Here is a 24,375-nt window from a genome sequence, read left to right on the forward strand (position 1 = left end):
CACTAATTATATCCTCTTCTAGTACATACCTCTTTAATTTCATATTTCGGTAAAGTTTTGGTGCGTACCTTTAATTAACAAAAGGTGATGTAAACATTTCTTTTGATGGTGTCCTAATTTGAGTCTCAATACAAATTAGACATCTTTATTGTCATTGGTACATACATTACAACAAAATGTGTTCTCTGCTTTTAACCCATCACCCTTGGGGAGCAGTGGGCTGCCATGTGCGGTGCCCGGGGAGCAATCTGGGGTTAAGGGTCTTGCTCAGGGACCCAGAGTGCCGGCACTTGGGATCAAACTGGGTACTTGCATCCTTCTCTGAGTGCAAGCACACTGCTCTAACCACTAGGCCAACACTCCCCAAACACCGAGACGCAGCTCGGTAGGCAATTTGGAGTTAAGTGCCTTGCCCAGGGGCACATCGACATGTGGCAAGGGGAAGCTGGAATCAAACCCACAATCTTCTGATCGCCAGACAACTACTCAACCCATCAAGCTACAGCCGAAATGCATTGCCAGGAATGCATTTCTTCACGCTTGGACCCGTGATTAAAGCATTTTTAGTGCCAATCATGCATGTGGCAAGATTAGAAATGTTGTGACTGCAGCTTCTGAAGACGAGCAGAGAAAGAAAATCCTCCTGGTTGAGGGTTTAAACGCCCTAGTCCACGTGTCAACGTCTTTGAGCTACTAATGCATTTGTTCCTGCAATTTAGATAAATATCTGCAATTCTGAGTGAAATTTGTTTGAAAGGACATATGTGACCTATTGTATAAAGTGTCTACGGTCCACTGGTCACTGTACGGTAGTTGAAGCAGTAATATTGTTTGACAGTTCTAGGTGGCCTCCTCACCTCACTGATGATAATGTTTTACTAAGGGACAATGGAAAACTCTGCAGTAGGAGTACGATATGACGCAAAAGCTCCTTTGTGAGTTATTACACATAATTTATTTTCTGGAGGCGCAGCAGAGGGGCTGTAGGAACAAAATGTGAAACTCAACCAATGTTCTCTCTTAACAAATGCTCTGCAAATACACACCGGTGAAGTTATGTTCTTTTCCATCTCGTCTTTATTGTTCCATCTTCCTCTGGTCTGCGAAGATTTCACTTTTTTTCTCTTTCTTAAAGGGAAAGATGATCCCCAGAACAAACGGAAATGTGTCAAACACAGTTTCAGACTTTCAAGGGCCAGGCTTTGGGCGCTTTATTCCCATTCTGCTCTGGTTTATTATTTTTTACCCAGTTTTGAAAAGCTTTTAAAGGTGTCGGTGGATTATTTTCCCATCTGTGACCCTGAGGGAGAAGCCTGTGAGCAGGAGTAGATTTTCAGAAATGTTAACAGCCATGAAAAGAGTTTAGACATTCCAGTAGTGGTGGCGATCAGTAGAGAGTAAGACTGAAAATGATGATTGTGATACTTTGTAAGGTCCAGTGGGGACAGAACGGGTTATAATTAAAATAGTTTATTGTCCCAGTGAGATATTTAGAGCATCATCTTTATAAATCAATTTATGCTAGATATAAATGTCCTCTATAATCTCTCTATTTTCAGATTTGCCAAAGCCCAATTTCTAAAATTCACATTTTGCATCCAATTGTCCGCTAAGTTGTGTGGCTCCCATCATTAGCCTCATACTTGTTGAGTTTATTTCCAATCGCACCCTGTCTCTGAGATTAAGCTCTTGTGAAAAGTGGAATTTTCCAGTCATGTTTATATGGTTGCCCATGTCTGGAAGTTATAGGGCTTAGCTATCAAGCACTCTGTTCCTGGAAGGAGCTCTTATTTCCATTATTAAAAACTTTATTTCAGCAAAAAGTCACTGGTTAAATTTTCTGTGCCCTGCTGAAGTGCTTTAGATTTGAAATGTTAAAGATCTGAGACATTTATTGTCCCGAAATTGTAGCATATCAAATAATTTCATGAGCCCTAATATGCCTTCCTCCACAGATCTATTGCATGTTGACGCACTTTGTCACGTTTTAACTACAATTTTCAACACAGTTTTTTTGGGACTTTATGTGACAAACAAAAAACTAAATTAGCACATAATTGTAATGTGGAACAAAAATAAGACACGATTTTCAAAGGATTCTTGTGAACAAATCAAGTTTATGTCCTGATGTTCAGCCCCCTTCGACTTAGGCTGAACTCTGCTAAATAAAATCTAGTGCTGTTTTATATAGAAGCCACCTATGAAGTAAATAGAGGTTACATGGGTGCAACTTATTATCAGTAAAGACCTCAGCTCTTTGTTAAATAATATAACTGAACTAACAAAACTGTGAAGTTTAAAGAAGGGTTAGGTTATAAAGCAATATCCCAAGCTTTGGACGTCAAACTAAGCTGTGTTGTTGTTGAGGAAGTCCAGAATAGCAGAGAAGGATGCAGGACATGTATGAGAGCTGTGAGACAGTGGTGAGGTGTGCTGTAGGTGTGGCAGAGGAGTTCAAGGTGGAAGTGGGGCTGCATGAAAGTTTGCTGTGGTGATCCACAGTTTGAGGTGAGACAGGAATCTCAGCGGACTGTGATGTTTGCAGATGACATCGTGATCTTTGGTGAGAGCGGGGCAGGGGTGGAGGCAAATCTAGCGAGATGGATGTTTGCCCTGGAAAGAAGAGGAATGAAGGTTGGCTGTAGCTGAGTGGGGTGAGGAGCAGAGAGAACAAAAAGTGGAGGATAGTAAGCACTTAGGGACAACAGTCCGGAGCAACGGTGAGTTTGGAAAAGAGATGACCCCCTCAAAGGCAAACGCTGAAAGAAGAAGAAGAAATGCTGCCATAAGCCAAGGAGGGAACAAAGCAAACATGGAAGAAGGTGCTTTGGTCAGATGGATCCACAACGTTATTTACTGGCCTACACACAAAGCTGTAACTGTGTGGTAGAAAATGAACTCTGCATATCTTATCCACACCACCCCTATGCTTAAACATAGGGCTGTCGGCATCATCCTGTGAAGTAACTTTTCTAGAGCAGGGACAGTGAGTGTTCATAACTGATGGGAACATGGATTTCAGATTTTCATATGTAAAAAGGTTTAAAAAGATTTGGAAACCATCATTCGATTTCCACGTTTCTTGCCATAATCATTATGCAGTACTTTGTGTTACAAGAGCACATAAAGTCCTCATAAAACACACTGGAGTTTGAGGTCATAACATCTCAAAATTTAGTTCAAGGGTTGTGAACACTTTTACAAAATCCAATCCTTTTTGAGACAGAAGAAAGCTATGAGAAAGTCTTTCCTGTTGATCGGACCAGCCTGTTTGCTGATCTCTTGGAGCTGCAGCACATAGCAGACATGGAGGAACAGCTGTTATCTTCATTCAGATATTGAGAACGCAGCTGGGGACACGAAGATTCAGCATCACAAAAAAATGGCATGCAGGAATCCCTTCTAGTTTTCTCTGCTTACCATTCACACAAGCAAATGATCTCTGAGTGTGAGGGCACACGCAGGGAGAGGTTATGAATCCCAATGCTGACCTGTTCACATCCGTCCATTTTCTCATCCCGCCTCTGATGGGTTGTTTTTCTGGGTTATACTGTCCAACGAGGTTTGTCAAAGATGTGGATGTGTTCGTCCTCTAAGCTTTTCACCATATTTTGAATATTTCACAGCTGACTTGTTTAAAGCCATCTTACCAAGTCCTGTTTTGATATGCTGTGAGATGTGTGGCTGTTTAAGGTCTGTACTCAGAGCAGAGGTGGGCAGAGTAGCCATAAAATTGTAATCAAGTAAGAGTAACACTGCTTAAACGTAGATTTTCTCAAATTAAATTAAAAAGTAGCCAAGACAATGCTCAAGAATAAAAAAGTATTCTGTAAGAAGGCTACTCAAGTGCTGAGTAACTAATCATGAGATTGAATTAAACTTTTTTTAAAAACTATAATTGAACAGACAAATATATAAGGTCATATAGAGTCATGTACAAATTCTCCTATTTAAAAAAATAACATAATTACAAAATAACAGATCCAGGAACACCTTTCGAAATCTTTTTTCAACGTAAAACTTAAGAAACCAATACCTACAGCAGTAAATGTGTATACAACATGTTAGGAATGTTGTATATAACAATATCTACTATTTACTGTATGATTACTTGATCTCCAAATGTCTCAGTGAGCTCAGCAGATAGAAAATAACATTACAACAATAAAGCTTCTGCACAAACAAGAACTCTGACTTCAACATATACTGTAGGTGTGAAAGTGTGTGTGTCTCTGGTGCATTTCTGGTTAAAACGAGTCTGTTCTTCAGTCAATGAAGTTACTCAAGGCAGATGGAGTAGCCAGAAATTTTACTCAATTAAGAGTGGCGACACTTTAAATAATCAAGTATGGGTAAAAAGTGCAATGCAGTAAAACTAATCCTAAAAGTAAATTTTGAGTAAATGTAACTAGTTCCTACTCACCTCTGACTGAGAGCAGTATGCATTTATGGTTAAAAGGCAGTCAGTAAAAAATATTCACTACGAGTTAGAGTATAAATCCTATGACGGAAATATAAGAACAAATATGTTCTAGTTTAGTGAAAAAAGATGAATAATTGTGGGATTTACAGACGTCTACACTATATTAAAACAATTCCTGCCATGGATTATAAAAAACAAAAGAAAAAGTTAGCAGCAAACAGTTAGGTTAGTTAGCATGGGAAAATCCATGAAGCCATATCTACTTTATATCATAAGACTCATAACTGGAGTTGGATTACCATGATCAAGTAAATTACACAGAAATATATATTTTTTCTAAATTTTATTCTTGTCACATGATAAAACCCTTTTTTCAGTTCAATATTACCAAATATATTATTATTAAGTGTTGTGACAAAAGTTCCGAGTTTTGCACTGAACTATCAGTTGGCTGAGGACATTTTGTTTTTGAATGGACATTGTCAAAAAAACAAACACAAAACAATTAGTGGTTTCAAATCAGTTGAAATTGACGCCTTACTTACAGTGGTATCAGAGTTAAAAAAATAAATAAAAAATTAAGGCTTGGACCAAAATGGTCTTGTGTGCACCTAATGCGTACTGCTAAGTCTATAAGGAGCAAATGTGAAAGATAACCATAAATGAGATGGAATAAAATCGATATTTTTTTTTCTGTTGTTAAATGTGGGTGAAGTTTGAATAATTGCACATTTGGGCTGTTATGCACAGTTTTTTTGTGATATTTTAGTTTGGTACAAAGCTTTGAATCTTTAAAAGGCACCTGATCAAGGAGTTGTTAGTATGTCACTTTCCACTATCTGACTATTTACTGGCTACACAGAAGCTGGTGGGTGCACCCTGGTCTAAGACCTGAGTCGCTGTCCGCAGGTAGACTGCTAACTCAGTGGTCATGAGCACATCTGGTTGCATAAAAGAAATCCCATGAGAAATTAATTGGAGCAGATTTTTACCTGACTGATTGCTGGCAGGATTCATCAGTTTGAAGGGGTTGTTGGATCATCTCTGAATAAAGGTCTGTCTCCTCACGTACACAGGCTGTCTTTAGTGTACTGCAGCATATGGTGGACATATTTGCGACATCAGCTGTTTGTGTGTCATTAGCACTGAAAACAGAGGAATTAAGCCACTGTATGTAAAGCTTTCTTAATGGTAAATACGTAGAATGAGAGGTGAGAGGAAGAGGCAGTGAAAAAGCAAACATATTTTGCATGATGGGACAATTATGGAGTTGAGTCAGACAAGTTGTGAAATCTTGCAGGTTTGGGACAAGAATTCAAAAAGTTCGAGATCTATGTAAACTTTTCTTACAATGAGACTTTTCTGCATGTGTCACCCCTGTTTACACTCAGAGGGTCATCTAGACAATTAGATCTAGATCATTCACAGTTCTTGTATCAGTGGCACCGTGGCCAAACCACACACACACACACACACACACACACACACACACACACACACACACACACACACACACACACACACACACACATACACACACACACACACACACACAACCCTTTCTGCACCTCATACTTATGCTAATCGACTGAGCTCTAGTTTTCTTTTGAGCTGCAGCCTATTTTAGGTAATAAAATACAGATGATTAAATGCAGAGCAGATTCATTAAAAGAAATGAAAATCTAACTTTAGTTCAACAAATACGGGAAACTGCAATTGTTTCCACGTTTTCTAATAGTCGTTATGCTTATAATAATATAGTGGAGAACCCATTCCATCACCTGATACTTGTTTTTTTGCTTTTACTTTTAAGTGCTCGTGACACTAGAGAAAAAGTAGAGCAGGTAGGCCCCATCCACATTTATTCCATTTATGCTATCATCTTTAAAAAAAAATCAGCAATGAAAGTTGCAATTAAATCAACTGATCAAAGTAGCTGTATTTTATTCCTAATATGATGCACAGGTACTTGGTCTGAGCAGTAAAATGTGATTGGGAGGTCTTATTCTACAAGGATGCAAGTTGAAAAGTTGTCTGTAAACTTTCAGGAGGTGTCAGCTTTCATGTGGAGAGTCACATCCTGAACGACGTTAAGCGGCTGCGACTGGTTCCTGAGACACAGAGCCGGACTGGTCAGCCTGGCTCTGTGTCTGTCCGGCTGAAGTCATGTCTGTGACTTAAGCTCTCAGCGTCTCCTTCCCTCTTCCTGTCCTTTCCTCCGTCCTTTCATCCTGTCCCCTGCCAGATAGCGCGCTTATTTGAATATAAAGAAACTAACTTGATTTAATCACGTTTTGAATCTGTTTGATCTTATGTGGTTGATCTTATGTAGCGCGAACGTCATTGCAGCTTTCCATTTAATAGATAATTTTTTTTCCCTCATGGGATCATAAAGCGGGCGGTTAATGGAAACTCCACTGTCGGCTGGTGATTACTGGGTTTTTTACTGGTCGTAATAAAAGCATGATTCTAATTAAACTCCCATGTTTTTCTAAATAAAAGTTTTGTTCCCATGAATACAAAAAAGTAAACACTTTTTTGTTGTTGTTGTTGCTCAAATGGTTAAGTAGCGTAGGAAACTCAATCGGACGTGTTGAACCTGACGTTTCCGCGTTTTCTTCCAGGTTGTGGACGTCTGCCCGTTAGCGCGTGTTCAGGATGAAGCACCTGTCAGACGCTCACTTCCTCCCGCTCGTCGTCCTCAACCTGCTGGGAGCCGTCACATCGCAGGTCAACCCAGGTTTGTGGCACCGCAGGGAGAGAAACTGCTGCAGTTTCATCACAATTCAAAATGTTGGATTTCTTTGAGGGGATTTGGTATTCTGGTCACGCAGGAAGTTCAGATTCAGGATAAGTGGTGCTTTGTAAGAGCCCTGTGGTTCTCCGTCACTAGTTTGGCTCCTTTGGTCCTAGGATGTGTACCTTTCTCACAGCTCCTTTCCCATCTGTACCCATAGTCAGAAAACTATGAACCACTTTTTCTTTTTTTTCTTTTTTTTAAACAAGTGAACAGAGAGGTAACATTTGATAGACAGAGATGAAATTAAACTAAAACCAAAATGGTTTTTTAGTTATAGCTGACAAAATGGAAGAACAGGATATATTTGCCAGTAAAAACCTCAAGTTGGCAACACAGAGCTTCACTCATCAGGCTGAACTTCCTTTTACTTGCTGAAAGAATCTGAGCTGCAATAAATGACTGCTTCAAACCAAGATAACTGAGTGATTTGCAAAAATATTTACGTTGTTATTTAGACTATATTCACAGTCACATTTTCTTTGGCTTTGGTTTGATTGAATAACACAAGTCTGTGCACAAGGAGTCAATGGGGATAGATCACTTTGCATCTGCTTAACTAATAAAAACCAGAAAAGTGTGGCATGCATTTTTTTTTTATCCAGGCTGCCTTAATTGTAGGCTCATCTTTTGCTGCAGTTACAATTGCAACTCTTTTGGGATATGTCTGTACCGGCTTTGCACATTTAGAGGCCGACGTTCCTCTTGTGTAAATAGCTCAAGCTCAGTCAGACTGGATGCAGAGTCTTTGAAAATCCGTCGGTATAAAGGTAAATCAAGGTATGTGGTATCAAGAGAATCGCCAAAGAAGTCTCCCACACCATTTGTACAGTTTTGATGGGATGGCAAAAAACTCATCCCGACTTCATGCTACGCGCTCCCGGCCAGCTCCCAATCACCTTTCCTTCATTTATTTAAAAGATTCATTTTTGCTTTTTGGAAACACTAATTTAAAGCTACAGTCGATAAGTTAAGAGTGCCATATTAGGTAAGCAGGAAGCTGCAGGCTGGCTGCACGAGCAGATACCCTGATGGACTGACCAAACAATGTTAACAGGGTATGATATTCTGCACAGTTAAGTACAGTTCAAATTTTACAGTAATAATCAAAATGTTGTGAAATGATTCTTTTTTTTCTGTTTCAAAAAAATTTACATTGAGGGTTTACTTTTCTTGCTACTGCCATGTGTCTCTTAACTGAGTCCGTTTTGCCACAGAGAGTCTGAGTTGGACTTTGATTAGGCCCTTCTGACTCATGGGTACGCTTTGATCCACACCACTCCACTGCAGCTCTGGGTGCGTGTTTAAGATTGTCTTCCTGCTGGAAGACGAAGCTCCATCTCAGTCCCATAAATAGCTCCATTCATCTTCTCATCAACCCTGCTACCCTGCTGCTGCCCCCACCATGTTTACAGTGCGGTTGGGGAGTTCAGGGTGTATTTCTGTATCATTATCTGGTATCATTTTCCTTTGAATTTGCAATCATGCACTACTTTATGTTAGTCTATATCACACAAACACCCCCAAATGAACCATTGTGCGATGATGTGGAAAGGTTTAAGGAGGAATGAATACTTTTGCAAGGCACTGATTGCACAAATCTCTCTCTCTTTCTCCAGCATGGTCACAGAGGAGAAACATAAATAAAGAGTAACTTTTAAATTTAAGATTTTACTTTTTACACTTTTTACCCACAGTTTTGCAAGGAGGAAAACTACAGGCAAAAGGTAATATTTTAATAAAAGCCATTTTTGATGGTAAGGTGCACCATGTGTAAAAAGCCACTGGTTTATTTTGGATCCACGTTTTGTGGCAGATCCAACATGGAAGCACACTTTACAAGGAGGTGGAAAAAAGTGGAAAACGGAGCCCGTCCGATGCTTTATGGGGCCCATTGGCAGAAGTTTATTTGGGGCCCTTCCAACTACCCTCAAGCTAATACCCCCAGGATATCGTTCACATTCAAATATTTCTGCTTTACAGACTTAAAGTTATTGTAATGTATCCTTATTTCTGTGGTTTAGGTGATTTGTCGCAGGCAGAAATGGGGGGAGGTTAACAACACTTATGGGCTACTTCTAAAATGTTCAAAACATTTTACTCAGAAACAGTCTTTACAGTCTGACCACACGGACCGAATAAAAAAAAACTAGACTTTAATTTGGTTTCATACAAATGTCGCCGACAAGTTGCCCGTACAAAAACTTGACGTGGCAAATATTTCAACTTGGCTGTCAGCAGGGACAGGAAAGCTAGATGGTGCTAATGAAAAAGCGATTGCAGAAAAAAACAAGCTGTTAGTCCTCAGACTGTTTCAAAGATTTATCCTCCAACAAAACAACAACCCAAAACATGCAGTCAGAGGTTCAACGCATGAGTTGAAATGGAATATTTCAACTTTTGGTTCTTGGTTTTAGAGGCCTATGCCACTGCTGACTCTAATGTGTAAAGAGTGGTAGAATAATGGAGTTGAAGACAATTTAAGCATCCTGTTTTTACCTTTCTGCTTGTGTGTCTACTTATCTATCTACATCTAGGTTTCTGACTTATTTGGCCATGCAGCTCTAGTCTTATTTGACAGTTTGACTCTGGTGAGACCTCCTGCTTACGCTCTTTGTTTTCGGACATCGTTGCGTGTCTTACTACGCCTGCTTGCATGGATTTACCCTCATGCACATGCATGCTGTGGATCCAGCTATCCCACTGGAGTCTGTGGCTAATGCATACCAGACATTCTGACTGCAGGAAAGTCCATTGAAATCGACTGTCTTTCTCCGCAGTATTTATGTGTCTTTTTGTCAGTGCTTCTGCACAAGAGTGTCCGGTGTGTGATTCCCTGTGTTTGACCACTCATAAGTCATGGAAAGGACTGTTTGTGCATTTAGTTGTGGGCACAGTTCAATAAGTTCGCCACTCAGGCGATAGTTTTTTTTTGTGTGTAGTCCAACCCAAGTAACTTTTACTTTCATACTTTTGTAAAGCATCTCCCCCACTGTGGCTGAAGCTCAAATCTCAACCTGCTCTAATATACTGAAGCACCTATAACTCTCTCGAATGTTTTAGTTCTGCAGCATTGAAAAGAAGGTCATTTTTCCACAGTCTGGAAATATTCATGGCTGAATTTAGTAGAGCGGAGATGTTGAGCAATGCCAACTTTCCCCTATTTAAAATTCCCCAGCATAGGAGTTATACCATCCCTGTCTTTCCTATTTTACTTGTGAGTGGGCGAACTTTATTTCACTGTGGAGAGTCAGGCTCTAGGACAAGCCTGAGCTGAACAGCCAAATGTAACGCAGAAGCGTCACGGAGTAGGCCTTTCCCTGTGTTCAGAGTGAATGTTGACTGAACACCCAAATTCATTATGCAGAGCTTCTAATCCCAGCTAACGCTAGAGGTTTAAAATCACGTATTGTCTTCTAGCGCTTTGCGAACAAAAACCAAGGTCTTGAGCACTTGGAGGTTAGAGAATGAGATTGTTAACTTAATTAGATTGTAAAGAATCAGAACTTGTGGACGTTCTACCAAAGCAGGGAGATCACATCATCTTTATGGCACGTTCTGTCCATTGCTGTTCTACGCTCTTTAGTGGACCCATTGGTTTTATTTTCCTTATTTACCTCCAGCTTCTTAAACAGTTTAATGCAGTAAGAGACAATACCAGTCTATGGGTTCTTTATTTTTTATGTAAAATACATTTTTGACATTTGCAAAATATTCTTAGACTGCTTTCCAATCCACAATGGTCACCTCTTCTAGTCTTCATTCTCTCTCCATTTCCTCGTTTATCAACAAAGTACTCCTTCCACCTTCCTACCACACCTGATGCCAACGTGGATTGTTTCAAAATTCATATATTAGTTTTGTATAAACTGATATGACATTTATGAGGTTGGAGTTGTTTTAAGAAAACAGAAGCCCTCTGGTTTTCACCTCCTCTTTCGGGACCATCTAATTTGTATTTATACTAAATGAAAACACCAAGAGAGTCATCTGATTCAGGTAAGATAATAACTGTTTATAAACGTTTCACAGAACCTCACTTCAAAAATCCTTAACAATCCTTAACAATCAAATTTTTAAATTTGAAGTCCTCGTCTTCTGACACTGAGCAATCAGCTTGTAATTCCCACCTGTGGCCACAGTGGCCGCTGTTTCACCAGCCACCCGGTAACACCTTGGGAATTCTAATAACCCTGCATATTTTCAACTAATCCCAACAAAACTGACATATCTTACATAACAGGCGTATGGGGAAGAGGTATGTAAATATATAAACTTCCACAACCACGGCGTGAGAATAATTAGCATTATTTTTTACCTTTAAACAACAGGACAGTGCTACATCTTAGTAGACAGGCCACATTATTAAACGAGAAGTGTGCATTTTATCATAACAAATGTAAGGTGTCTACTTTTCCACCTTCTTCTGGGAGGATATTTTAAGATGGCGAGTCTGAATGTGGACACTGAAGGGTGGTGGTTGAGTAAACCCACGTATGTGTGCTTGCGTCCAACCGTGCGCTGTCGACTGCCCCCACAACTCGCCCCAAGGGTCTCATCTGAGTGGGCTGGGTAGGTAAATAAACAGAGAGAAACCCAACATTTGGAAGAGCGTTCACGCTTCCTGCACAGCATCCTGAAACTCACCTCCCTCTGTCTTTGATTTACCAAAGGATGTGGCGGTCGTGAAAACTTTTTTTTTTTTCATGTCTCAGGTGTTTCTTGTGTTTTTCTTGTGTTCAAGTGGGGTTTTTATTATTGTGTGGACGGTCATGGGAAAAAGAAAGAGCGTCCATACAGTCGTAGGAAAACTTGCTCGGTCTTGAGGCTTCAGGTTTGTAAAATTGCATCTGAACGAACTCCAAAACATTAAGAACAAAATCCTAAGACCTGAGTTTGGTTTGCAAAAACCAAACTCAGCATGTCAGTAGAAACAGCAGTCAGACATGGTGGTGGCGGGATCATGATCGGGGCTTGTTTGACAGCCACAGTTCCCTCTCACTGTTACTTAGTTGGTCAGAAGCTGACAAAAAAAAATGGGAACCGCTAGCTCATAAATAAAAATCCCTTTGAAGCCATGTTCAGCCTGAGTTTCACATGTAGCAGGTTTATGTTTTTAGTTTTTTTACAGTGGGTTTGGACAGAGTTTTAGAACGGCAATGCCTTGCAAAAATGAATTTTACCTCTTCAACTTTTTTCATGTTTTGTCACGCTACAAATACAAACTGCATGTATTCAATGAGAATGTATGTGTGGGACCAAAAGAAAGCAAAGCCTTATGGTGGAGTGGAAGGAAATCCAACATCTCAAGGAGCCCTTGTTCAAGCCATCATCTAAAAGTATGACACAGCTGCAAAGCTACCAGCACATAGTCATCACCTAAATGTTGAGGCTGGGCAAGAAAAGCATTAATGAGCTACCTTGCCAAAAAGGCCCATTGTAACTCTGGGGGAGCTGCAGAAATCCCCTGCTCAGGTATGAGAGCCTGCATGTGCAGATCCGTGTGCAGCAGAAAGCTAACACTCCACATCGTCCTGAGCACAACTCTCACACTTTTAAACATGGTGGGGGCGGCGTCATGGTGGGGGGACGCTTTTCTTTAGCAGGGACAGGGAGGTTGGTGTGAAGATGGATGGAGCTCAGTACAGGACAGTCCTGGAAGAAAACACATTGGAGGCTGCTGCAAAGGACTTGAGACGCATGCAGAGGTTCACCTTCCAGCAGCAATAAACCCTAAACATCCAGAGCTACAACTGAATGGGTTGTGTCAAAGTATATTTATGTGTTAGAAAGGTCCAATCAAGGTTTGAAACAAGAAGCTGTGCAAGTGTTGAACATTGAGCTTCATGGTCTGCATCCTCTAATCCTTCTTAAGCAACAAAAGTGTTTCAGAAAATAATAAATTACAGACTGTGGCTTTAACATGACGAGGCGTGAAAAAGTTAAAGATATGTGAATACTTTTGCAAGAACATAAGTATAAAATGTCTTTTTAAACATTGTAAAAGTACAAGTATAGTGCTTTTGATTGATGTTGTTTCATAAGAATATGTATCGTCCTTCTTCTTCTGAAGTAAAGAGATCGGATGAGATAATAAGATTAAACAAAGACTGAAGTGTTCGGTCATCAGTCCAAACTGTCGCGTGTTTCCACAAAGTAAAACTGTAAGCAAATATTTGGAGGAGGTCAAGAAGAGAGGAAGAGATAATTATAGGGTGAGAGGAAAAAAAAAAAAAACGAGTGAGCCAGAGAAACAGCAAAGGTCTTGAACCTCAAGCGCTGCTGTTGCTGGCATCGTCTCAAAGGCTTACTGTAACACGTGGGGCCAGGCAAACCGGGCCGCGGTCCCTTCAGCCTCCACATCCAGCTCAGCTGAAGGCTGCGACTCAGTGCAATCACAGCCACGTGACGTCTTCCCAAAGGCTCTTTCATCTGAAACATTAGGGTTCACGCTGCAGAGCTAATATCCTCTTAACTTCAGCTCCTGAATGGGGTTCTTTGGCTGTTCGCCCTGATAAAGATCTTCACCTCCAGTGTTGTTGTTTTTCACTAGTTTTGTAAATCCTGATAAAAGCCATGTTTATAGTCTCATTTACCCAGTACTTTAGAGAGAAATACACTGCCAAAAAAAGGGAAACTAAAAGTTGGTAAAATTTTCCTGAAATTAGTGTATTTGTCCTTGATTTGAGCAGATAAACAAGATTATTTGCCAATGGAATGAGTAGTTTTACCCCTAAAATAAGATAATTAGACATGGTACACTTAAATAAGACGATGGAGATGAGTTGTTTCTATTTTAAGTACAAAGATCCTATTCCACTGGCAGATCATTAAAACTTGCCTGCTCAAATCAAGGACAGATACACTCATTTCAAGAAAATTTGACTTATCTTTAGTTCCCTTCTTGCAGTGTAATCAGTGGTGGATTAGGTAAATCGTTTTTTTTTCATCCCGCTGCTAAAGGGGTCAGATGAGACCACACAGGAAGGCAGGAGACGAGGAGGTGGGATGGCATGCAGGAAACGGCGGGGAATATTGTTTCTATTGACCACAAAGCGCAGAGCCACAAGGTAGCTGTAGCAGCCCTGTTCAGCGTGCTCGCTCTTTATTAAAACCAGACCGACTGCTGCATTTTTTGCACCTTTCAGGCTCCGATAATTGAATTTTCCTCTATTTCAGTTAGAATGAATTGGCAGATGATGTAAATAAAGGAAGTTGTAATATAGTTTTTTCTAGATATCTTAATGGGTAATAGAACAAAGTGTGAATCTGAAATATCAGAATTTTAATGGTGTCTAATGAAATAAGCTAAAAAATTTGTATTTTAGAAAATATTGTTTTGTCTAGATGGCTGTCACAGATGCTACCGTACTAATTACGTGACTTTTAGTTAGAGGTATCAGAGTAAAAGGGGCTGAACACAAAAACAGAGGTGGTTCTTTATATGTGTGACATGGCCCACCATCCTGATGGATATGTCCGGGGTTGGGGTATAGTGGACGGTCAATGCAAGCAAAGTATAAGCTTCATTTGCATTAGATTTCTGTTGCTTATCTGCATTTCCAGTCAACAGTCAGGGGGCGTGCACCCTGTGTCACAGACCGTTTAACTAGTGTCATGAATTCATGGCCATTCCTGTGACTGGATAAAGATGCTAAAATCAGATTCTGACTAAAAGCTTCCAGTTCACTGGTATATTCAGAAGGCATGAATATGCCACCCCATTTGAGCATATATATATATATATATATATATATATATATATATATATATAGATATACGAATATATATATATATATATATATATAGATATATATATAGATATATATATATATATAGACTAGATAGAGATATATCTATATAGATCTCTTATCTATAGATCCTAGATATCTGAGATATCTAGAGATCTCTAGATCTCTAGATATCTCTCCTAGATAGATAGAAGAGATCTCTAGATCTAGATATCTCTATCTAGATATCTATCTCTCTCGATCTCTCTAGAGATATCTCTCTATATAGATATCTATAGATATCTAGATATATCTCCTATATATCTATATCATATATATAGATAGATATCGATATATATATATAGATATATATATATATATATATATAGATATGATATATATATATATATCATATTCATGCCTTCTGAATATACCAGTGAACTGGAAGCTTTTAGTCAGAATCTGATTTTAGCATCTTTATCCAGTCACAGGAATGGCCATGAATTCATGACACTAGTTAAACGGTCTGTGACACAGGGTGCACGCCCCCTGAGTGTTGACTGGAAATGCAGATAAGCAACAGAAATCTAATGCAAATGAAGCTTATACTTTGCTTGCATTGACCGTCCACTATACCCCAACCCCGGACATATCCATCAGGATGGTGGGCCATGTCACACATATAAAGAACCACCTCTGTTTTTGTGTTCAGCCCCTTTTACTCTGATACCTCTAACTAAAAGTCACGTAATTAGTACGGTAGCATCTGTGACAGCCATCTAGACAAAACAATATTTTCTAAAATACAAATTTTTTAGCTTATTTCATTAGACACCATTAAAATTCTGATATTTCAGATTCACACTTTGTTCTATTACCCATTAAGATATCTAGAGTATTTTAAAGTATTTTACATCAAAATGTAAAATACTTTAACCGTTCCAACCTGGGCTGGATAATTCTGTACTAGAAAGGGACTAAAGTAAAGTTTGATAATATTAATTATGCCTTTTTTATATTTGTGATAATTAGGGTAGGGTTAGGGTTAGCACAGTACAGTACTTTTGGCATTAGTATCACCCAAGATGTAGACTAGTGTGACAAGCACAATACATAGGCAGGGTAAACCTGGTTAAAATGATTCTCCTCTATCCGTTAAAACAAAATTTGTAATTTGTGATGTGTTTGACTTTTTGTGAATATGTATATATATATATTTATATATATAACAGCTTTTATAGACTCACCAAAAGCAGTGTTTTTGTTAGCAGTCCACTTCCCTGATGCAGTTTTTGATGTCACAGGTGTGTGTCGGTACGCCCTGGGGATGTCAAGTGGGCGGATACCGGATGAGGACATCTCCGCCTCCAGCCAGTGGTCTGAATCTACTGCTGCCAGATACGGCAGGTACAGCTGACAGAGACGCCGTCTCAGACACGTCTTTCATAGCGTGGTTACCCTAATAACGAGCTCACACGCGGGTGGGTCGTCCTGCGAGGTGCCTGCTCCTGTTTATGAGAAGTAAACCCAAAAGCGGGGTACCACTTCTGCACACATACAGACTCCATTAGGAGAGCATATGTGAGTGAGTGCTGCAGAACCTGGGTGGCCTTCGCTAAGTACTGGGATCTTGATGTAATACACTTTCCACCTCAACTCTGGGTGCTTTTCTTCTGTCTCGCTCCCCCTCTCCTTTCGCAGCCCCCTCCCCTAAATTAACACTTCAACGATTTACGACACAGCCTTTCACCAGGACATTTTTACAGCAGACTTTAAGAGCTCAATTCCTCCACTGCACCCACTTTCTACTTCTTTTCACTTTCCCCTCTTCATTCTGTCCTGTTTTTCTTTTTTTTCTTCTACGTTCTCCGTCCGCCGGCTCCGTCCTCTTCCCACATTTTCAAATGCTCTATTTTTTACCCCCAAGGCTGGACTGCGAGGAGGGAGACGGTGCGTGGTGTCCGGAGATAACGGTCGAGCCAGACCACCTGAAGGAGTTCCTCCAGATCGACCTGCGTTCGCTCCACTTCATCACCCTGGTGGGCACCCAGGGCCGTCACGCCGGAGGAATGGGCAACGAGTTCGCCCAGATGTACAAGATCAAGTACAGCCGTGACGGCAGTCGCTGGATCTCGTGGAGGAACAGGCAGGGGAATCAGGTAACTCCACCTGCTGCAGAGGAACCTTAGCGAATGATCTGATTTGAACTTGTGAAGCAATATCTAAGCAAGCTACGCTGTCTTTCTGGCTATTGATAGGGTAAGTCTGGACTTTGACTGGTCCATTTTCACACAAAAATAGGCTTTGATCTAACCCATCGCATGGTAATCATGGCTATTAGGTTTGCTGTCCTTCTGGGAAATGAACATTGCCCTGATTGCTTTGGACCTTTGCAGCTTCTATCAGCTTTCCTTCACAGATTGCCCCGAATTTAGCTCCATGCATCTTCTCATACGATTTGTCAAGCTTCCCTTTCTGTGCTGAAGCATCCCTACAGCACAATGCTGCCACCACCGTGTTTCACTGTGGGAAATGTGTTTGTTTCCCATGACATACAGCGCTTTGCATATAGCAGTTTTTTTTTCTATGATTCCATGATTGTACTGAATTTTCCTCTAGGGTATGAGAATAAAGGGTGTGAATGCCACACTTCTGCCATTCTTTTACTTCTGGAAACAATGTATCATTGTCTTTTCATATCACAACGTTTTACTCGATTGAATACATGTCCATCAAAACAACATTTATGTTTCTGGTTGTGACCAGAGGTGTGAATACTTGTCAAGCGACAGCTTCACGGCGACTCGACTCGACCCTAAAACAACGCAGTGACTATCAGATATCGCCGCTGTGTCTGCTCATGCCGTTAAGAAATGTTTGCTTCGCTTGCAGGTGATTCCGGGCAACGGGAACTCCTACGACATCGCACTCAGGGACCTGCAGCCACCCATCGTTGCCCGTTTGGTCCGCTTCATGCCCGTCATAGACCACTCCACCAATGTCTGCATGAGAGTGGAGCTCTATGGCTGCGAGTGGCTGGGTAACTTTGAGTTCTTGTATACAAGGGGGGTGAAAACGGAGAGAAACAGTGTGTGTATAAAGATGCACGACTTATCAAGGAGGATCATAAAAGAGCTAAACAACACTAACCTTTGAGCCTATAAAGAGAGGGAGGAACAGCTGATTTCCTGTCACCTTTACATAATAAAGCACTGTTTAATCTCCAATCCAGTAGATATGATAAGGGTATTATAATTAAATATTAGCTGACTTTGTGTAATGTCCATTCAAATATGTGTAGGGTTGCTTAATCTTCCTCCAATGCCTTAAAGAAGACAAAAAAATTGAATAATAGAATGCAGCTGTCATGCTTATGGAAACTGATTTCTATTTGAAATCAGTTTCCAGTGCCTTTATTTCTAGAACAGTAGAGTGAGACAGATTGCTGATTTAATTTTTGATATCTGAAAATGTTCCTTTGCTCTCAAATTGTACCTGTACCCATAGAGATTTATACTTGCCGGCATGCTGACATCCTATTAGGTCTGGTTTCTTTTATGCAATAAAGGAGAAAAGCTGTGCATATTGAAAGACATCAAAGATTTGGAAAATAAGGTGTCAGGATAATATTTTGCAAAATACAGTCTTACATAACAGTGTTTCTAGAAGATGGCATCAGTTGTGTAGGTAAAGCTCTTTGGATACGCGGCTTTATGTAGAAACGTCAGAGCAAGTAGATTTCGGTTGAGTTTGCTCAGTTCAGTCCTTGAATTCGCTCCAAGAACCGGGCTCACATTCTTAGGTGAATGAAACATTATAGGGTTGTAAGTCTGTGGAAAGGACCTTGTTTAAGGCTTTTTCCACCACAGCGCATAAATATTTTCTGTCTCTTTGTTCTGTTGCTTTGGTATGTTTCATTTGCAAGTCTCAAAATTGCCATATATTTACAAAGCCTACCTGCAGCTTGGCACATTTGTTACCATGGCGGCCCCAAACTGTACAGTTTAAAACAAACTTTGGGGTTTTCTAACAATGTGAGTAAAATCCCCACAGCTACAGAGCGAGATCATTAAAAATGTGCTTTTGTGTTTTTTTTTCTCTCAGATGGTCTGGTGTCGTACAACGCTCCGGCGGGGCAGCAGATGAACCTTCCTGCCTATCCTGTTTACCTCAACGACTCGGTCTACGATGGAGCCATTATCCACAGGTGAGGGACCACTTTGTGCTTTCCCTCCTCGTCCTTTCCTTTTCCTCCTGCACCGGTTTGATGTAGCTGTCATCACTCATTGCTGCTTTTCCTCCCCACCGTGTTAGTGGCCGTCACCATGGCAAAAACAAAGAAACAGACGGTGGTGAGCGGGTCCGGGTGGGTTACTGTTAGCCAATACCTCCTGGGAATAACTGAGTCAACTTTCCTAAATACGTCTCAGATCCAGAGTGGACCAATCTGGGCTTTTGTTATGTTTGCATAATGGAAGGGTGAATAATGTCCTCCATGACCCTGAAACACGCGTTTGCTCTGTCAAGGAAACAGTGCAAGACTAAAGCAAAATGGCCCTTATTGGAAAATCAGTCAACAAGCCACTACAAACTGGGAATTGTTTAGTAATGCTGCCACCTAGTGATAGGAGCAGACTAAAGTTGGTTCATGAGCAGAGTAGAAAGTAGAAATCAAGTAACAAATAACGGCATATAAATGAATAAAAAGTTAATAATAATCAAGTTAATAATAATAATAATAATAATAATAATAATAATAATAATAATAATAATAATAATTATTATTATTATTATTATTATTATTATTATTATTATTATTATTATTCTTTATTTATTTATTCATATATATGTGTGTGTGTGTGTTTCTCATTTGACTTCATTAAATTAAACTAGTTTGTGTAGATCCATAAAAAAAAAAAAAAAAAAAAAAAAAAAACATTTCAAATACAGGTTGGATTGCAACAGAATAGGCCAAGGGGGTGAATACTTTTTCATGGCACTGGAATTATAAACTCTACTGATAGATGTATTAATGAGTTAAAATATGGGTAAAATTAGGTGTTTTTAATTTTATTTTAGTTTTTTTACTGGATTTGGTGAAAATGTGGCTTGTGCATTTTTAACAGCTTAGAAGACATGAAAGTAACGATAAACACCCCTTTACGTCAAGTGAGACCCAATTCAATGCATGGAAATTTTCTCTATTTCTTGCAATTTTTAAATGATTTAAATTTTTATAAATTTTATTGATTTCTATTCTTTTTTTTTTCATTTTGCTCTTTTGTTCAAACATGTTACAGTTCACTAAACAAATCTTAATAACAGAAAAATATAACCTGAATTAAAAAAAAGCAGATTTATTTTGATGGTTTCATTTATTAGGGGTCAAAAGCTATCCAAACTGACTATAAGGAACGAGCTTCCTTATATGTCCTAGATGAAATGTGATCAAGCAGATTTTTTAAAAAGATGAGTTGGATTTCCGTTTTCAAACTCAGAAAAGGGAACTTAACCTGCCTGACAGCATGACGGAGGCTAAAAGTAAAAAAAAAAACACCACATCAGTCCTCCATCTGTGAAGTAGATGTGACTCAACGTTAAATCCTTCCACAGTAATTGGCTTTTCTGAGGGTCCATGTTCATTTAGCTATGGTGAACAGAAAATAACACAATTAATGGTTTTGTGATTAGCAAGACTATTAATAAAAAGCAGGGATTTTTCTCAATGTCATCTTCAAGACAGTTAAAAAGTTTCTGAGTTAAGAGAAGCCTCACTGTGGTTGATTGGCTGTGAAGTTGAGATCTTGAAGAGATTTGCTCAAAGCCTTGTTTTTACGTCTCTCAGTATGACAGAGGGCTTGGGTCAGCTGACCGATGGCGTGTGTGGAGAAGATGATTTTACACTAAGCCACGTCCACAACGGATGGCCCGGGTACGACTACGTCGGCTGGAACAACGAGAGCTTCTCCAGCGGATTTGTTGAAATCATGTTTGAGTTTGACCGCATAAGAAACTTCACCTCCATGAAGGTGAGAGTCCAAGCCATACGCAGCAACGCTCTGCACTAGTCCCTCAGTGTAGCTTGCCATCATTACAGAAAATGCCCTCGTGTGCACAGGTCCACTGCAACAACATGTTCTCGCAGCACGTCAAGGCCTTCCGGGAAGTGGTCTGTCACTTCCGCTCCGACTCCGACTGGGAGACCACGCCGCTCACCTTCAGCCCGGTGGAGGACGAGAAGAATCCCAGCGCCCGCTTCATCACCGTCACACTGGCCAATCACATGGCCAGCGCCATCAAGTGCCAGTTCTACTTTGCTGACACCTGGATGCTGTTCAGTGAAATCACCTTTCAGTCAGGTACACAGTGGGGAGCTGAGCACAGGGGTTGGCTGCAGTAAAAAAAGAAAAAAAATGTTCAGACGAGTTCCCAACTTCAGTAACAACCGGTACAACGTTTCTTTTTCTCCAGATACAGCGATGTACAACACAACGCCGCCTTCCCCCAGTGATGTAATTCCATCTAATAAGCCAGGTGAGGAACTGCCTCTCACACACACACACACACACACACACACACACACACACACACACACACACACGCACACACACACGCACACACACACACACACACACACACACACACACACAAAGAAAGTTATGTGAAAACAAGTGGTGACACCCCACAAAGTAGTCAGTTCTTTATTAACAGATGTTCACATATCCATTTGTTTGTATTCCTAGAAGAGACGGTGATTTCTTGAAGAATAACCTTTTGTTTTACCCATTAAAAAAAATGGCATCAACAAAAACTGTATTTTCTAGCTGAGCAAAAAGTTGGGACACCCTGCAATCTGATAGGTAGTGACCCCTTCTTTGAAAAGGACTAGAGTCAGATGCACAACAAACTAAACGTCTGAGTTTCTAACCGGATGAACCGGCTTCAAAACGCTGAGCACTATAATGTTCTCGTCACATTACGACAAATGTGCAGAAGTCTTCACCAAAAATTACACTTTCTATTTCCTTTTATGGAAAGTATTAAAAGACAATTCCTTCAGTATCATTTGGTCATTTAAATGTCTTGAATTTATCAGCACTGTTAAAACTGATATTACGTCCATATATGCTAGAGTAGCAAACAAACCTTCAAAGGGTTTCCTCATTTTTTTCACGCGACTATAAAATGTTCTTTGAAAAGTTGTAGATGCTCACTGGTTCACTCTTCGGCATTAGAAGTCTTTGTCTAGTTAAGTATACTTCAATCCCACCCAGGTACAAAAAGTATAAATATTCCTCTGAAGGGGGTCCGATGCTGGACTTAAAATGAGCGTCAAAGAAGCCAAAGTCCAAAGATAAACATTAAAATAGTCAACGTTTGATCATGACGATTGAAAAAGACTGAAGGAAAATAGATTCATGAAATTTTAACCGTTTTACACAGTAAAAAAAAAAAAAAAATCTACAAAACATAGCAGGAAGAAAAGGTTAATTTGAACTAAACTAAAATTTTGATAAAGTGATCAGCAATTTTCTGCATCAGGGATTCTCTTCTAAGACAAACCTTTTTAAATGTCCAGTTTGTAAGATGAGTGGTGAGACAGGGTCCTGCCTGTTTTAGATCCAGCACATCTGTAGAACGTGATGCCCTACTCTAAGTTCACCGTCTAATTCAGCTGTGTTGGCTCAAAGAAACACGTGAAACCTGCAGGACATGGACCTTCTGGGAGTGTTCCCACCCACCAGTGCTGAGCTGGAGCTAAGCATGCTTTGGATTGACTCTGGCAGCAATAAATCGGTTCTACAATCCCTCTGTTGTTTAAAACAAAAGCCAGTAAAAGAAGCTGGTGTTAGTATGAGGGAAAACGATTCGTACTGATAATGAGATCAATATTGTCGTTTTCTTTTTGCATGTTAGAACGTCTCCTAGTGGTCCTCTACAAAATGTAGTGAATTCAACAGAGAAATGATTAAACATTTACAGCGAGAGATATTTTAGTGACACAACCACAGGAACTGTAGGTGGTATTATAATATGCGAACAATATGGAACAATGGCAACTCGGAACTTGGAAAATGGCGGCCTACATGTTTTTAAACCCAATAGACAAAGATGGGATGCCACCAAATGCAATACAGCGTGATATAGTGGTAATATAGTGTAGCTCTCTATATCAGTGGGAACCCAAACTGGTTTACATGTGTAAATATTGTAAGGATTACATATCAAAGTAATAGTTGACTTTTTTTTTTTTACAAGAAATACATAGTTTGTCATTGAACAGTTTAACTTATTAAAATGCTTATTTGACTGGAAGGTGTGGCGAAAAACAAGAAAGTAAAGTCTCTTTAAAATCTTTAAAAGGTGTCTCTCCTCGTCCCTCACCAGAAGATGACCCCACCCATAAAGTCGATGACAGCAACACTCGCATTCTGATTGGCTGCTTGGTGGCCATCATCTTCATCCTCGTAGCCATCATTGTCATCATCTTGTGGAGACAGGTGTGGCAGAAGATGCTGGAGAAGGTGAGCTCACCCCTCGCTTTACGTCTCCGCAGAACATTTCGATGCAAGCAACGGTGGTTGGGTCATTTTCTGCATTTTCAAACACGTTGTCCTCCTGGAGGTCGCCAGATGTGTTCCTTGACTCGCAAACCTGCTTTATTTTAGGCCTCTCGTCGGATCCTGGATGATGAACTAACTGCTAGTTTGTCAATACAGAGTGAGACATTCAGCTTCAATCACGCCAACAACCGGCCAGGTACAACCGGTGAACAGGAGTCTAGTTGCACCTACGAGCGCATCTTCCCGCTGGGTCCAGACTACCAGGAGCCGTCAAGCCTCATATGTAAGCTGCCGGAGTTCGCACAGAGCTCCGAGGAGCCTGGTAAGCCATCAAGGTTGCTCACACAATGATATTAATCCGATGTGCTTTTAAAAAGTAGTTACTCAGTAATTTGTCTATCATAGACAATATAATCTAGCACATTATTGTAAATTGGAATGAAAAGGGTCTTTGGCGTCTCTGCCAGCTTTGCTATGCTAATTGTTGAGTTTTTTTTGTCAATTGTGTTTAGCTTTGGACCTGACTGGGCCATTCTAGCACAGGGATATCCTATCACCTGGATCTTCCCATCGTAGCTCTGGTTTTGTTCACAGGATCAATTTCCTGCTGGAAGCTAAACCTCCGGGCCAAGCCATTTGAAGCCTCTCACAGGGTTTAGCTCCATCCACATCACCTTCAATATTGAACAGCTTCCCTATCCCTGCTAAAACGTTCCCACAGCATGATACTGCCACCGCCATGCCTCACCATAGAAATGCAGTGTTCAGGGTGATGAGCTGTGTTTATCAACTACAAACAGGATGCTAACAGGACTCCTTGTGGCTTTCTTCTTGCATCTCTTCCAGAATGTCCAGATATGT

General features: G+C 40.2%; 1 protein-coding gene across 3 annotated transcripts in view; it reads left to right on the forward strand.

The window, feature by feature from the left end:
- ddr2a (discoidin domain receptor tyrosine kinase 2a) overlaps window positions 1-24,375 on the forward strand; it is a 37,775-nt gene that overhangs the window by 10,729 nt on the left and 2,671 nt on the right. Inside the window, exons 2-11 of one of the 3 annotated variants that reach the window (XM_036141389.1) lie at window positions 7,048-7,163; window positions 16,255-16,357; window positions 16,878-17,109; window positions 17,843-17,990; window positions 19,055-19,157; window positions 20,796-20,979; window positions 21,069-21,309; window positions 21,422-21,484; window positions 23,315-23,475; window positions 23,620-23,836. In XM_036141389.1, coding sequence (XP_035997282.1) covers window positions 7,082-7,163; window positions 16,255-16,357; window positions 16,878-17,109; window positions 17,843-17,990; window positions 19,055-19,157; window positions 20,796-20,979; window positions 21,069-21,309; window positions 21,422-21,484; window positions 23,315-23,475; window positions 23,620-23,836 — 1,534 coding nt within the window. In that variant the 5' untranslated portion in view covers window positions 7,048-7,081. The remainder of the gene's footprint in view (window positions 1-7,047; window positions 7,164-16,254; window positions 16,358-16,877; window positions 17,110-17,842; window positions 17,991-19,054; window positions 19,158-20,795; window positions 20,980-21,068; window positions 21,310-21,421; window positions 21,485-23,314; window positions 23,476-23,619; window positions 23,837-24,375) is intronic. The other 2 variants (XM_036141391.1, XM_036141390.1) reach the window with 2 other exon arrangements.

This window comes from Fundulus heteroclitus, chromosome 9 (assembly GCF_011125445.2).
Source record: "Fundulus heteroclitus isolate FHET01 chromosome 9, MU-UCD_Fhet_4.1, whole genome shotgun sequence".
Taxonomy (NCBI): Eukaryota; Metazoa; Chordata; class Actinopteri; order Cyprinodontiformes; family Fundulidae; genus Fundulus; species Fundulus heteroclitus.